This window comes from Synchiropus splendidus, chromosome 9 (assembly GCF_027744825.2).
Source record: "Synchiropus splendidus isolate RoL2022-P1 chromosome 9, RoL_Sspl_1.0, whole genome shotgun sequence".
NCBI lineage: Eukaryota > Metazoa > Chordata > Actinopteri > Syngnathiformes > Callionymidae > Synchiropus > Synchiropus splendidus.
The window spans coordinates 6,020,427-6,035,242 of NC_071342.1; the positions used below are offsets into that span (position 1 = coordinate 6,020,427).

A 14,816-nucleotide genomic window follows, 5' to 3' on the forward strand; every position below is an offset into this window, starting at 1 on the left:
TTTCTTCTTGACACGAGCTAAATGGATAGATTCCAAAAGTAGATTGGTTGGGGTCGGTCAGTGCAGCTGTCCAGTTACCATAGAGCAGGCCTGGGGAATCAGTTCTGCAAAGGGCCGCAGCGTTTGCACCATTTCACCAGTCAGACCATTGATAATTAGTTAAACTGTGTGTGCTTGACTGGTTGGAACAAAAATCTGCTCCACCCCTGCCCTTTGAGGAGCGGGTTTCCTAGGTCAGCTATAGAGAAAGAAGAACACCTATGGGTTCAGTATGTAGACAACTGTGCCACCAGTCTGTGCAAACTATACAGGTATGTAATGCGTTGAAGGAGGCTAGATCACTTGAATGAGAGATTTAAAGAGGTCCCTACTTGTGCAGTTGGCCAACCCTACCATCCAGTCATCACTCGATCATTGAGATTTCAGATGTCTGTGCTTAGATACATGCCTTTGCCACTTGCCGATGACCTTCCACACTTGCCAAGCCCTTTTTCGCCTCTGCGTTGCCCTGCTCATTCCGTGCTTACTTTAAAGGCTGGTGACTGACCTTGAGTAAAGCCGGTTGCTCATCCAGCCAGGACATTAGCTGGTTGTTTTGACGCCTCCCATATTTCTAGTCACTCTGTCTGTGTCCTAGTCCCAAAGAGCTGTGGGATGTGTCTGTTTGAGAACCATGACTCCACACAAGAGGGTAGAAATGTGATGAAGAGTCATGCTTGAGGCTGTACTCCAGAGTAACGACGGCTTGTCAGGAATAATGCGATTTAGTGAGTGGGCTGATGTCTCCTTTCACTTTTTTTTGGCAGGAGCTCCATCACTACAGTTTATATTGAAGTTTTGCCTCCAAACAACCAGAGCCCCCCACGGTTCCCCCTCTTCACCTACAGCCTTGAAGTTAGTGAAGCCATGAGGATTGGAGCCATTTTGCTCAATCTGCAGGTAAAATCTGTCTCTGTGAGTGTGACATGGTTTCACCTCAGCAGCACAGCAGCGTGTTGTTCATCACTTTGTTATCAGGCGTTCCCGTGGTTTTAATGGATAAATTAAGTATTGCTTTTAATTTTAATAATGGATAATCATGCTGGAATTTTCCTCCCACAGGCCACTGACAGAGAAAATGATCCAATTACGTACCAGATTGTGAGAGGAGACTCTCAGAATGTCTTCAACCTCTCTGAAACGTGAGTTAAACTTCTTGACGCCAACTTTTCTTCCAGTCTTCCGCTTACATCAGCTGCTTTAAAGTCACTCTATGAGGAGTCTGAGCTGGCAAAGGTTCCTGGGGGGTATTGAATGTGCTCATGCCGTCATTGTGGCTGAGAAACAGTTCAATTGCGTTCGAGTGTGCTGGAGTGCACACCTCATCATTCCACTTGCATATGTATACATACATACATTGTCAGTTAACCAGCTTAGTCCTGCTCACAGGGTTGCGGGGAGGGCTGGAGCGTATCGCGGCGGTCAATGGGGGAGAGGCGGGAATACACTCTGGAACTCTGTACATGGATTTTTGCTGCCAAATGAGCTTCATGCAGCGAGGACACTGAGCCTTGTCACATCAGGCCAATGAAATCGCGGGACTTTTATTCACAAAAAAGGGCTCCAAAGTGATGTTACGCACCCTGATGCTGTTTTAGCCCAGTACACAGGAATCACTGACCTTTCTACCAGTGTAGACTGCACTGGGTCGCCTGCAGCTTATCGACCAGTGCAGTTTATGTATAAAATAGCTGTGGTTCAATTAAAATAAATCGAATTAATTAGAGAATTTGTGATTAATTAATCTCAATTAATTGCAGTTTAATGGTATAAGAATATTTGCCGCAAGAAGCCACATTTTTCAACTTGAATGAATTTGGTATATTATTGAATCAAATGATGGAGCCATACATACATTTCAACAACAAAATATTGTTTATTTTGCATCAGTTTAACAATTGCACAATAAATCACAATGGTGGCTATATGCAAGTTTTTATATCACCTTATTGAAACTAAAGCTCTTTTAATGTCTTGAAAATATTTGTATAAGAATTTCAAGTACATTCAGAGTAGTGGAAACCCTGGCCATTGTGTAGTGAAAAACCTCCCTGAACAAAAGCAAACAGATGCTTTCGTTTGCTTTCGTTCTGGGATTCCTCCATGTTTGTTGTTGTTGTTATCATCCTAGCTGCGACGTGTCTTGTGCATCAGTATGATCAGTGCACCAGGAACTCATGCACGCGAGTCCCGGACCGCTGAGCTGGGCTTCCGAGCACAATTTTCCTTTCACACCTCAGTGTTCTGGGAGTTCGAGAAGTTGTTTTTGAATAATGTTGTCCGGTCAGACAACGATCAGACCTTTAACTGCCCAGCATTTATCATGTTTGTGTGGACTCGCACTGTACACGTAGTTTTCGGCATCTATTGCCAAGTCGCCTGAGGTGAAAAGCTCACCACCCGCTGAGAGTTTCCTGAGACAAAGTGCAGGTCTCCAGCAGGGGATCAAGTCCCCGACAAAACCAGACTCGCTTGTGTTCACATCTCGGACTTCTGAGCTGAAAGAGCTTTGTCTTGAAACAGAGTGTGCAGTGTGAAAGCGCTGTTACAAATGTTCCGTGTCGTCTGGAGAAGTTTTTTTGAATTTAATTAAAACGATTAAATGCTTCAATATTTTATTTTTGTTGTAATTAATTAATCATAATTAACTCGTTGAAGTCCCACCACTAGTATAAAATAATGTGTCTTCTAAATTTTGAGTTTACGACTTATAATTAATAACAATGTCTCCAAAAATAGAAATTACATTACGTTAAATTAGTGTTGGCACGATATGTGTTTGGCCTGACTCGATTTATTTCACCATTCTCATCTATACTGTGATTCTTTGTCCTATTCGATATGTCACGATTGCAATTTAATAATTTAAAAGTAAGTCATAATAAATGTTTTTCCCTGACGGTTTCCAGAGCTATTGTTAGCATAGAGCACTGACATGTTAGCACAGGGCTGACAATTCTCTCGTAACCAGCAAGAGTTTGACAGCCTGTGGCAGCCCTTTTGTCAGGCCTGCCTCAGGCTGTCAATTCTGTTGAATTGACACATATGTCTTCGCTTTTGAGTGAGTTTTCAAGTGACTTAATATTTACTGTATCAAGATGCATCTTGCTGCCATCATAAATTGTAAAAAAAAAAAAAAAGATTCTGGTCCGATATATTGATATTTAGTTTTGTCATGAATATAGTGTATGACACAAAATAGATAGATTTAGTTCATTATTCTGGATCCGGGGAATTACTAGGTCAAATCAGTGCTTAATACAAACCAAGACACGTCAGAGGCACAATCAACAGGCAAGATAAAATAGACAAAAAAACAAGTGGATTGAAAACAGCACAGTGTGATGGTGAGGGATTACAACGCAGCATTGTCGTAGAAAGGATTGCTTTCATTTCAGGATTATATATTTCTGTATATTGCATTATAAACTAAGTGGTTTGGAAAAGTAATCATGAACACTGAAGTGGTTTGTCCGTGCCCCTGGAGTGAGACCCCACAAGTACAACAATATTCTATGGAACCTTGTAATAAAATTGCGTTACACACTTTTTAACATGAGACCTGGTCATAGTGCGGGAACACACAACAACATTGTAGTTTCCAGATTTGCTAGATTATGTACTGAATATTTTTACAAACTTACTTTCACTAAATGACTTATGCTATGTTTATCATTATCTCAAGGTATCTCAAAAACGCAGTGTTTTTTGCTCGAGTGTCTGATACGCATGATCAGGTTTCTTCATCTCGCAACACAAAACAGGGCGTTCTAATTATGATTATTGTAATTTGCTCTGGTGCATTGATTTGCATGCCACATATTTATAATGAGAATTTATTAACTGTTTCTTTAATCAGCATAATAATATTGTTACCAAGGTCATCGACGGGATGTAATCAGCAGAAATAAACACACACCCTCTGCTGATATTGTCATTTGTTTGGTGATGAAATAAAGCCTGTTTACCTCGTTCCCTAATGTCCTCCCCTTCTCTGTCTGAGGCAGGACTCACATTGACAAACACATCTGAGAAGCAATAAGGTGATACCATTTTTAAGAGGGCAGCACTTTCTTCTTTGCTCACTTCACTGAAGACGTGTGTCAGAACGAAAGAGATGTGTGGAGCCTGTAAATCTGATGCAGCTGTCCTCCTCATCAAATGTGTTGTTTGGGTTTTAATGTGAAGAGAACAAATGTGTCAAATAAGCGCCTGCTATTTTTGGCTTTTTGGTAAGACCATATACATTCCCTCATTACAATATTCCGAGTCAGCAATTTCAAGCAGGTGCTGATGAATCGCATGATAAATTAAGAAGGATTAGCTGATGTATGTGATAACAGTGCAATATTCATTTCCATGCTTTAGGCAAAGTCTTTGATTCAGTGAAAGGATTTTGCATCGTTCACTTTCAAACCCTTTATAGTTGCGACTCAATATAGCTGTTGGTGATTAATGAGGTCTTTGTAACTGTTCACAATGAGCGTGTTTCTCCCAGGAGTCTAAAAGTGTTCGAGATTACCTCAACTTTTTCAGCGGCAAGGTAGCCAGACCTCTTTGCCGGCAGTGTACCTTACTGATGATATATCATTGCCGAATCAATACGCACACAGTGACTTGGGGGATGATCTTTGTCCTATTCGATATGTCACGATTGTGATTTAATTATTCAAAAATAAGTCATAATAAAAGTGTTTCCCTCACACTTTCTGAGCTATAGTTAGCAGAAAGCATTAACATGTTAGCACAGGGCTGCCATTTCTCTCGTAACCAGCATAAAACTCTCACAAAAGTGTACCTTTCTGATGATATAACATTGCCGAATCAATACGCACACACTGACTTGGGATGATTCAAGTGTAAATATTGCTGCATTGTGGCTCTGTGGGGACACCTGCACCCCACAGTTATTTAGCATTTTTTTATGATTTCTTCACACTCAGACAAAAAAAATAGAGTACATTTTGTTTTTTATTTTCGCTCTTGTGTGTCTTTTTTTGTGTGCAAACTGAGTTTATGATGACAGACATTCAGTCTATGGTCAGAATTGCAGGGAGGGAAACAAATATAAAATGAACTATACTGCTTATTTTGACCCGAGACAGGGTTTAGGCCACAGAGTGGCAAGTCCGAGACATAAATGAACACAGACAAAACTATAAAAGCATTTCATTTGTTTATTTAAAAACAGATTTGCTCTACGAAATAAATGTGTCTGTATGACTAATTGGTCTTGGACTTGGTCTTGGACAAGGTGGTCTCAACTACAACAATAATTATTGGTCCAAAACAATGTTGAGCTGGAAGCTTGCGACTCCAATTACAGTACTTTCATGTCAAATTCATTTTCCCCATTGGAATGTCATTCATCTTGATACCCCCAAAAAAGTGTATGTGATCGTTATTACAGGAGGCTGTACTCTCAAAATATAATAAATAATAATCGTGTGTGTCCAAAATTTTGAAGTCAATAAATGCAACTTATCCGCGATTAATGAGAAAAACAACCAGAACAGACTCAAGACCGGAGAAAAACATTCACTGAAATAAGTACACAAGGTTAAAGTTGAATTAGCTAGAGAATGAGGCAAAGCCTATTTATGACCTGTGGGTTTAAGACTCATAGAAGTCTAGACTCATCAAGGGATTAGGTGCAGTTGTGAGTCCTGACAACACGTGGTGGGGCGGAGTGGAGTGAAAACGGCAAGTAAACAAAATAAAGGCAAAATAAACTGAGAATCTACTGAGAATCTAAATACAGTACATTGTGTACAGACAATGTACACAAACAATGTACTAGAACTCACCATCCACTTAATCTTCTCACTCCCTGTCTTCGGACCCATGGGGAGGAAAATTACGCCGCAAAATACACAAGAAACAGGAGCACAACGTGACATGCAGCAATAAGCTTGAAGACGCAACGCTGATGCTTCTACTTCGAGGTAACTGCTCAAAGTGAGTCAGTGAGCTAGGCAGGGTTCCAGTTTGCTGGTGCATCGAGCTCTCAACTCAAAAGAAAAATAACTTCCATCTCAAAATTGTTGCTTCATTCATCATTCATTCATTTCTTTTTGCATTTATAATATCCTTGTGAAGATAGTGCTGCATCCTGACAGCAAGAAGTCTGCGGGTTCAAATCAAACTTGAGGCAACGTGGTTTAGACTGAATGTGAGTACCTTTTTTGAAGAGTTTGCTGTGTTCCCGTGAGTTTCTTTCAGAAAAAAAAAACAAAAAAAACACTAAATAGAGTCCAGTGGTGACCTGGGATGGCCATTGTACAAAACTATACCTCTCAAGTAGCTGAGAAAGGCCACACGGTAGAAAATCGAATATATTGTCTTATTATGTATATTCGATGCCAGTATATCCGATACCAGTATCGTATCCGATGCTGGTATCCGATACTGGCACCGATACCAGTATCGGATATATGACACCGGGCTCATACGTACTCATACTCAGTACTAATAGAATGGCCACCGATACCACAAAACCGATTGAACGTCAGTTTATGACATGTTTGTAAAGTTTGTGTTTTGTACTGCGGTGAAGCTTGTGACCATCACCCATGTACAAGAAAAGCATACTGAGGAATGTTGCTCAAATAACAATGTTATGAAAAAAAGTGTGTCTAAGTTATTGTAATGGCGTAAGGACTGATGAGTACTCAAATGCAAGTACTCATGCACTTCTTGTTTTGGAAAAAAATGGTATTGAGAGTTAATTGAAACTCACTAAACACAACTTTGATTTGGTTATTAAATGAAAAATCCAGAGTGTAATTTGTCTGTTGCTTCTGCCCCCCAACAACCTTTTCGTTAAAGTCCACGCTTCACAGTTAGCTACCTTTGTCGGGTTCCCTTCGTGAGCGGCAGCATCCGCATCAAATTGAATGTCACAAATGGAGACCTGAACTGAGTGGAGCATGAAAGAGCAGATGTTGGTGGGCATCAGGTTGAATAGAGCCTAACCTTCATTATTGTTGTGCTCCACAGTCCTGTTAGCAGGATGTCGACAAAATCTTTTTGTGTGTGGCCGCGGGAGCGTTGTTATCAAACACAATCAGTGAACCTCATATGTCTGTAGCAGCAGAGGTGAACTCTGCAGGTGGCTGAGAGGCATTTGTCATTCTGTCAAATCACCGTCACGATCATCGTCATCATTATCAACAAGGATCTCAAGGGGGCGACAAAGCCACCATTCCAGACGTGTCATACAAATACAGGAAGTTGGGGATACTCTTGTCTCAATGAGTGTAATTCAAAGCATTGTGTGACTGATGAAGTGAATAAACACAGCACTAAAGTAGAAAGTTGAATGACCACATGAAGGAAGAATCTGCAGGAAAGAACATACAACAAAGAACATAAAATTCAAAAAACAGCTATCGGATTGCAAACCAGGACCAGAAAGAGAGAGCCCATACCACACCGATTTTAAAATTCTACTTTGGATTATTGAGTCCTTCTACTAGATCAGCGCAGTAGGACCCTACGTTCCTGAATGCCCATTTATGCTCACGATTCCATATGGATCCCTGTATGGATGGAGCTGTCTGTCCGTGCTCTGTGTTCATTCCGTCCTTATTTCTGCACATAACTTACGGTTACAGGCCAAACAGGGCAGTACCACCAGAAGCCATAGGGGGCAGTGTTGCTGTTACCACCCGATACGTAGCTCTAATGAGACACGAAGAAGACATAACAATGACTGAAATTCTGCGTCCTCCAGTCCCAAAATATTTAACAGCCTCACCATCCACCGCCTCTTCCTACGCTGCCTCTGTTTCTTCTTTTGTGCAAGAGGTACAATATCAATACTTCGTCCACAGCCGCCATGTTGGTTTTGTAGTTTGTCATTGTCATAAACTTTTGAGTCTGGACTGCTCCCCGTGGTGGATATGTTGGTCTACAACAATACCAACATTTAAAAAAGAAAAAAAAAATGAATCGCTGCATGTGATCGGTGCTGGTAATATTGTGGGGCTTCAGGTGATTGATCATTCTCAGAGTCATAAATAAAATGCATAAGTTGCCAGTTTTAAACCAAAACATAAAGGCAAATTTACTTATATATTTACAGTATTTACTGTCAATTCATTTATTACATTTTAGGATACTGTTATTTTATGATTAAACTTATGGTTCTTTTATGACTGAAACTTATTAAGCTTTTTAATAGGATTTTATCTGTGGTGATACCTCAACGTGGACTCATCCCATGGCCCTCAGTGGGGGGCACTCGCATGGTGGCCCCAGATCTGACTCCAGATGTGGGCAGTCCCTTGATAGTGCTTCCCCAAGTCCTCCCATAAACAAGTATGTGTGAATGAGTATGTGCTAGAATGTGTGGATGTACAGCTAGTTCTAATAACAATTGTCTTGTTTTGTTTTAGCTCTAACATTTTCCGATCTAAATCTTTGACCCCCGCCTCTGCCTCGAAGGTGCTTTAAGTACATTCTGTTATTCGTTCACCTCCTTCATCATATGTGTAGACTCCTTCAAACAAGAAGGTCTTGAGAGTAGCCACTTGCATCCTACAGCTCTCTAGCAAAGACTCAAAATGGGCCCTCTTTGAAGCCAAAATCTTAAATAGATCAGTATCACTGAATTATCCAGCCATTTTTCTGAATGAAAATTGAAGCCCCTTTCAGACTCTTTCTGCATTTTCATGGTCACATGTATTCACATTCACAGTGCCCATGCTGATATTGGATTTCTTATCAGCATCTTACCTGCTCCACAAAACGTCTCCTTCACTACGCCTCCGGTGGACACAGGAATAATGATTTTGTGTTACCTTTGTAGCTAAATAAATGCTGCTGTCTTGTCTCCCTCTTCATTCGGTTCAGGAGTTTTCGTCAAATATTGAATGTCAGGTTCATCAACTTTAAATCTCAAGAATCTGTCATTGACTTGCGTAACAAAATAATTTATAAGTAAGTTCAGTGTTTCATCGTCAGCTTGTGTCAGTATGCTGTCTTAAGTTTGGTGGAATGGAGTGTGGTAATGAAATTATTTAGTGCGTGCTGCACCGATGAGATGAACTGTTGGGTATTTCAGCCTGCCTCTGGTGAAATTGTTCACAGCGGAATGCCAAATGTGGCGACATGTGATGTGTGAATGAGCGAATGGTTGCTGCGACTGCTGCCTTTTTTTCCCACTAAAATATGAATCACTCTGCGCTCCACAAAGGAGAGATGGAGTGGGAGCATTTAAAAGCCCACCTGCTCCTCACCCTGCACTCATCCACCTTTATTAGCCACTATCTTCTATCAGGCTGCCTAAGTGGGAAGTAAATAAACTGTGGAATGCAGCCTATTCAATCACTCTCAGTTGGAGCCGCAATACTCAGGATGATTCTATAAATCTCCTACTCTGTGGAACAGATTTTCAATTGAAAAACCCTCCAGACCCCCTTACCAAATGCACTTTAGTTGATGGGGACGATTTGCAAGTCACTTATCAGATCATGTCTTAACAGGATTGGCCTTCTACTTCTTGGAAAACCTCTGGACAGGGAGACGACCGACCGCTACCAGCTGACTGTCACAGCATCGGATGGCAACCCAGGCGGAGTAAGAATTCTGAGAAAGCTATTCATGTTCACCTTGTTTGGAAATATTTGGTCATTGCGTTTCATTGTTTGTTTACCCTTGCCGTCCAGAAGCTATCTGTTTGCTATGGTGATTTATAGACAAGGTTAAAGAGGACTTTCTGTGGACCATGATGTTTGCAGATGATATAGTCATGTGGATTTTTTTTTTCCTTCACCAGTCGGTAGCTCTGCGTCAAAATAAAAAATCAAATGGCAGTATTTACCAAGTTACATTTGAAGTTTACAAGCAATACAAAAATGGCTGATGCCATAACTTGGTTTTGTTGTAGAATAATTTGACATGCCATTAGGGACACGTACAGTGGTTAGTTAAATGATAAGGTGTTTTTCAGTATCAATGGAATGTTGAACAGATATACAGAGATGCTGATTTGAGAAGCGCAGCGTATCCGTTGAGATGGTTTCTCGCACATTCCACTAATGGTTATCGTCATTCTTGCCGTGGACAACACCAAGTTCATAGTTGTATTCATTCGAAAGGGTGTTTATTGATGTTTGTGATGCAAAAGTCATTGTTTTATTTAAGTGGCAGCACTGAACTAGGGACTAGACTCAGAACTAAGGACACAATACAGAAGCATAGGTCAGTCATATAGACACATAGATTTGTTTCTTTCTACAAACAAAACTGTAGTCACTTATTCAAAATTATTCCAGAACAAAAATGCTGGATCAAAGTAGTTTGTTTGTTCAGTGTTCAGTTTGGTCTCTGTCTCTTCTAGGCCCTCAGAGTCTTGAGGGATATAGGATATATTGGATTGGTGGTCTCGATTACAACTAACAATTCAACTGAACATGTGGTTCAGCAATGTAAAACCTGCATGTAGTTGGTCATGTCTCGGAAACTACCTGCTGTGAAATGTCCTGCGTAAGGAGAGTGCGGTAGCACCTTGGCTGCAGCTTGAAGAACTTCTTTAGGAAAGCCAAAACCACTTGCAGAAACAGAAAAGTCTTCCAATGCAGTTGAGTTGTTTTTCTAGGGGGTTTATGTGAACGTGCTTGTTTCTGGACGTCAGAAACTCTTAGGTCATATGAACAGGTTAAACATAGCAAAAAAAATGTGTGTTCTTTTCTGAAAAGTGAATGATTTACTATTACACTATTTTTTTAATTTGAGGTGACATTTCATCTTGCTAAGGCCGCAGATATCTCTGACAATGGGGATCCTTTAATCGACCTCAGTTACTCCAAATGCATGCGACAACTCTAATCACAATCCGAATATGCTGCCATTGAATTGACCGGGAGATGTTTATGTTGGCAGTTGTCACTATTCTCCTGCCAGCCATTTAAATGTGACTGCTGGCGTCACGTATTCGGGCTCCCATGGAGAGCCATTAATCATATAAAGCATCTTAATTTAATTAGGCCTCACAACAGTTAGTGCGGTGTATGCAGCTGTTTCTATCTCAGCAGAGGTTAAATGCGGTTTCCTCCTTTAGATGGTCTCCATGAAAGGTAATAAACATTAGCTTATTAGCCGCGAGTGAAGTGATGATGATTGCCAACCCGCTCACCTGAACAGTGACGGCTAGATATCTGTCTTGACGTTTTGCTTTTGGCAGGGCTTAGTAAGTGCAGCTATAAAGGAAGAGAGCGGGGCCAAGTTTGTGATCTCATAGAACTTTTTGGATATGGGAACGGAAGGTGACAAGGAATTGGCTGTTAGAGAGGAAAGAATAAATAGATTAGGAAGGGATAATGGCCGTCTGGAAGAGGTGCCAAGGGGGAGTTCTTGAATTCATACCCAGACACAGCTTCTACATTTGCCTCCGAGTTAACTTTGTTTTTCTTCTAACGCTGACTCCATATACGTGTCTTCAAAGAAAGCAGGAGTTCATTTGCAGAGGTGGAAGTGCAGATGTTCTCAAGTGCTTATCCAGTGGGACAGTGACCTTTGAGAACAGTGGGGAAATGTTAAGTGCCTTTTAAGAGCAGGATGGACTCACAATAGACAGCACAGTCACATTTGTGCTCGGCATATTACCAGCCTGCAGTAGGAATCACACATTTACCATTTAGAAATTCACAGTGAAATGGATACCGTCACAGATTTTCAGTTAACTTATCGTCAAATTATTCAGCATTCTCTCAAATAAAATCATGGAAATGGTTCCGCTTCACATTTATGCTATACTGCATGCCACATCATGGCATCTCATCATCATAGCACATTACATGCACAACATGTGTTTCATTTGATCACCAGTTAATGCACATATTTTGTTGTCTTTATCGAGTTGATCAAGTGATAAGTTCAGGTCTTGTTGTCCCAGAGTTTCCAGCTGTGTCGTATGCGTGTTGTTTGTTTATATGCATGTTGCGCTTCTCTGTCCGTCTCAGAAAGTCTTCTGCCATACGCAGTGCTTCTATTATACGCGGCATGACTCAAGCGGGAGAGGAAAATAAAATCATTTAGGTCTCTTTCAAAAACAATCAAACTAGGTTATTAAAGTGGAAAAGTAAAAATGAATGGAGAGACATGAGGTGGGGTTTCAATGATGGCCTCGTATGGACTGGATACAGAGCGTAAACCCAACATTGTGAGGGATAGAGAGCAAGCAAGAAGCTCGAACATCCTGGAGACTCTGTAAGTAGAACTGGCGTTTCGGCCTGAACGATTCGGGGGATAAATATGAATCACAATTTTTTTAGCTAAGAATTGATATCACAATACCCTGACGTGATTTTTTTCCTCAGGAAATATGAAGCTTATTGCCCACATAAACCAGGCCACAACAAAGTTGCAGCCCCAAACTTATGACGTTTGAGTTGCTGATAAAAAATTGTGGTAGGGATCCTCCGATCAGGGTTTTTGCTGCTGATCTCAGATACCGATCACATGGATTGACAATGAAGTTGTCCTCAAAATGATGAGACCTTCTGTGTACATGATGTGAAATATCCAATCACTACTGCGTACCACGTCTCAAGTCAAACGTGACTACAAGGCGCTTCGTCATTGGCTGATGGCGAAGCCATGAGCATCGTGGGAACTCAGAAAGTAGAGGCTTGCAGCGCAGCTTGGGAGCATCCAGTCGGTTTGTAAATTAAATGCAAATGTAAATCAATGTTTATTGAAATCCCATTTTTTTAAACAATTTATCATGCAAACCTACTGTCATTCCACTGGGCAAAGAGTGAAGCCAATTGATGTGTAGGACATTCTTGAAAGATAGAATGTTAAATGAAGCAATATCATCCAACTGTGGCCACAGAGTGGGGTTCCTGTTTTCACTGACCAGAATCCAGTTTCGCCCGCAATCCTGGTTTCAACGTCCCGTTAGATCCAGGGTTGGAGCTAAACATTAGGTTCGATCATACCTATATCCCAGCATTATCTCTGATCGAATAACTACTTTATTCTCCCGGGTAAACATCCCAGACAGGGAAGTGACATCCTACACATCAACAAAACTACATGTGATGCTCAATGAAGTGCTGTGGAGACCCCTCGCTGGGCGTCGCTGTGTCGTGACGGAAGCGCCCAAGCCCTAACTGGCCCCTTCTCGGTCTAGTCTCTGAGTTCCTCCTGTGAGGATGTCAGTTTTCTGCTATGAATTCAGGCGCATTGGGAAGAAAATGATCTCCTGTCAGTAGAAATTAGTGCATATTTACTTTCACTGACAGTTTAACAATCTGAAACACAAGATGCCTGTACTCTGTCTGCACATTTTTCAGTCTCAAAAATGCCAATAAATAAAGTAAATCTGAACGCAGTCAACACTTGGCTACAGCTTGGTCCCCTTCCTGCACCTCGATTTACAAATCGATGTGATCAAGACTTCAGAAAAATTAAATCATTTTATCATGAAGAACGTCTTATTCATGAACAACAACAACTTTGGGGTATGGAGGTGTTTCAGCTTGGAATATTTTCGTTGTACACAAAAGCAAATTCCCGGTGCAGAGTTTTTCTTTTATTGAGTAATTTCTCTCACCGTATATCACCTTAATTAATTGGATGAAGTAGCAGACACAGTGAGTGTAATTACAACTCTTATTATCATGAACAACGTGTCACATCGATATAAAGTTGGCGGCTTGGTTGTCACCGTCCCTCATCTTTTGCTGCCTAAACAAATGATGGCTCATGAATCAGACTTGTGGCTCAAGCAGTCAGAGCTTTGATAAGGACACTGGTGCCAGGAGGGAGTTATTAATGGGCTCCAGGTCTCTGCTGAAATGAGAAATAAGTAGAGCCCATCACCACAGCAACTAAGAAGCCTCGGCACCACTGTGCTGGAGTAATGAAAGCGCATTAAGTCTGAGATTTTGCAGCCGAGTCTGAGCCACGCCAGTTTCTCTATGAAAGCACTGATTATGCATTTCTCAGATGCTGGAACAAAGCAAACAACAATGTCGAAGCCTTTCCCTGTGGACAGTCAGATGAAGGTGGCATTAACTAGGTCATTTCCTTTGTGACATGTGCTGCTGAACGTCTCCTCAGTTAGGGCAACTTCAAACGGTCTTCTGCTGGGAAGCATTTCCTCCTGTAATGGATCGACTCCTCCCATATCTCACCCGTCGCTGAGGCCCCATGCAGTGCAATTACTGCTGCATTTCTCTCACAATTATTGTACTTATCCTTTATGACAGCTATGTTGTTATACTTTGCTAACAGGAGAAAACGTTTCACAAAAAAGGGGCGTGGCTTTTACGAGTTCAACGGCAAGAGGGAAAGTGGAAATTGATAATGTGTCTTCGGAATACTGTATATGGCCAAAGGGAAGGGGATAGATGTTGCAGAGAAGCAGCCGCAGGACTGAGCCTTGGGCCACACGAGAGGTAGAGCAGCAGGAAGAGAAATATTCACTGGGTTTCATGTTTAACCTGGGGGGTTGTTTATATAATGGCATGACATTATTGGTCACTCAGCAGACACTTTCATCTTTGGGATGTGCAGAAGTGCGTTAACCATCATGGGTGTTCAAGAAGAAATAGACTCGAGTTACTAACCGTAATGAAGCTGTGGAGTGATGCTGACTGGAGAGGTTTATTTTTATTTATTTTCTCAGGCTAAATAGGTGAGTTTTAGCTTTCTCGTCTGTGCTGGAAACAATACTGCGGTTTCCCTCCGAATGTTTTGACATGTGCAATGTTTTTTTGAGAAAATGCGCAAAAATGAAAATGCAACTTTATGCCTGTTTCCTT

The 14,816-nt window shown here is 41.2% G+C and overlaps 1 protein-coding gene across 1 annotated transcript in view; it reads left to right on the forward strand.

Moving 5' to 3' along the window:
- Positions 1 to 14,816, forward strand: part of LOC128764929 (protocadherin-15-like) — a 168,806-nt gene that overhangs the window by 82,589 nt on the left and 71,401 nt on the right. Inside the window, exons 16-18 of the mRNA XM_053875217.1 lie at positions 807 to 939; positions 1,102 to 1,181; positions 9,528 to 9,621. Coding sequence (XP_053731192.1) covers positions 807 to 939; positions 1,102 to 1,181; positions 9,528 to 9,621 — 307 coding nt within the window. The remainder of the gene's footprint in view (positions 1 to 806; positions 940 to 1,101; positions 1,182 to 9,527; positions 9,622 to 14,816) is intronic.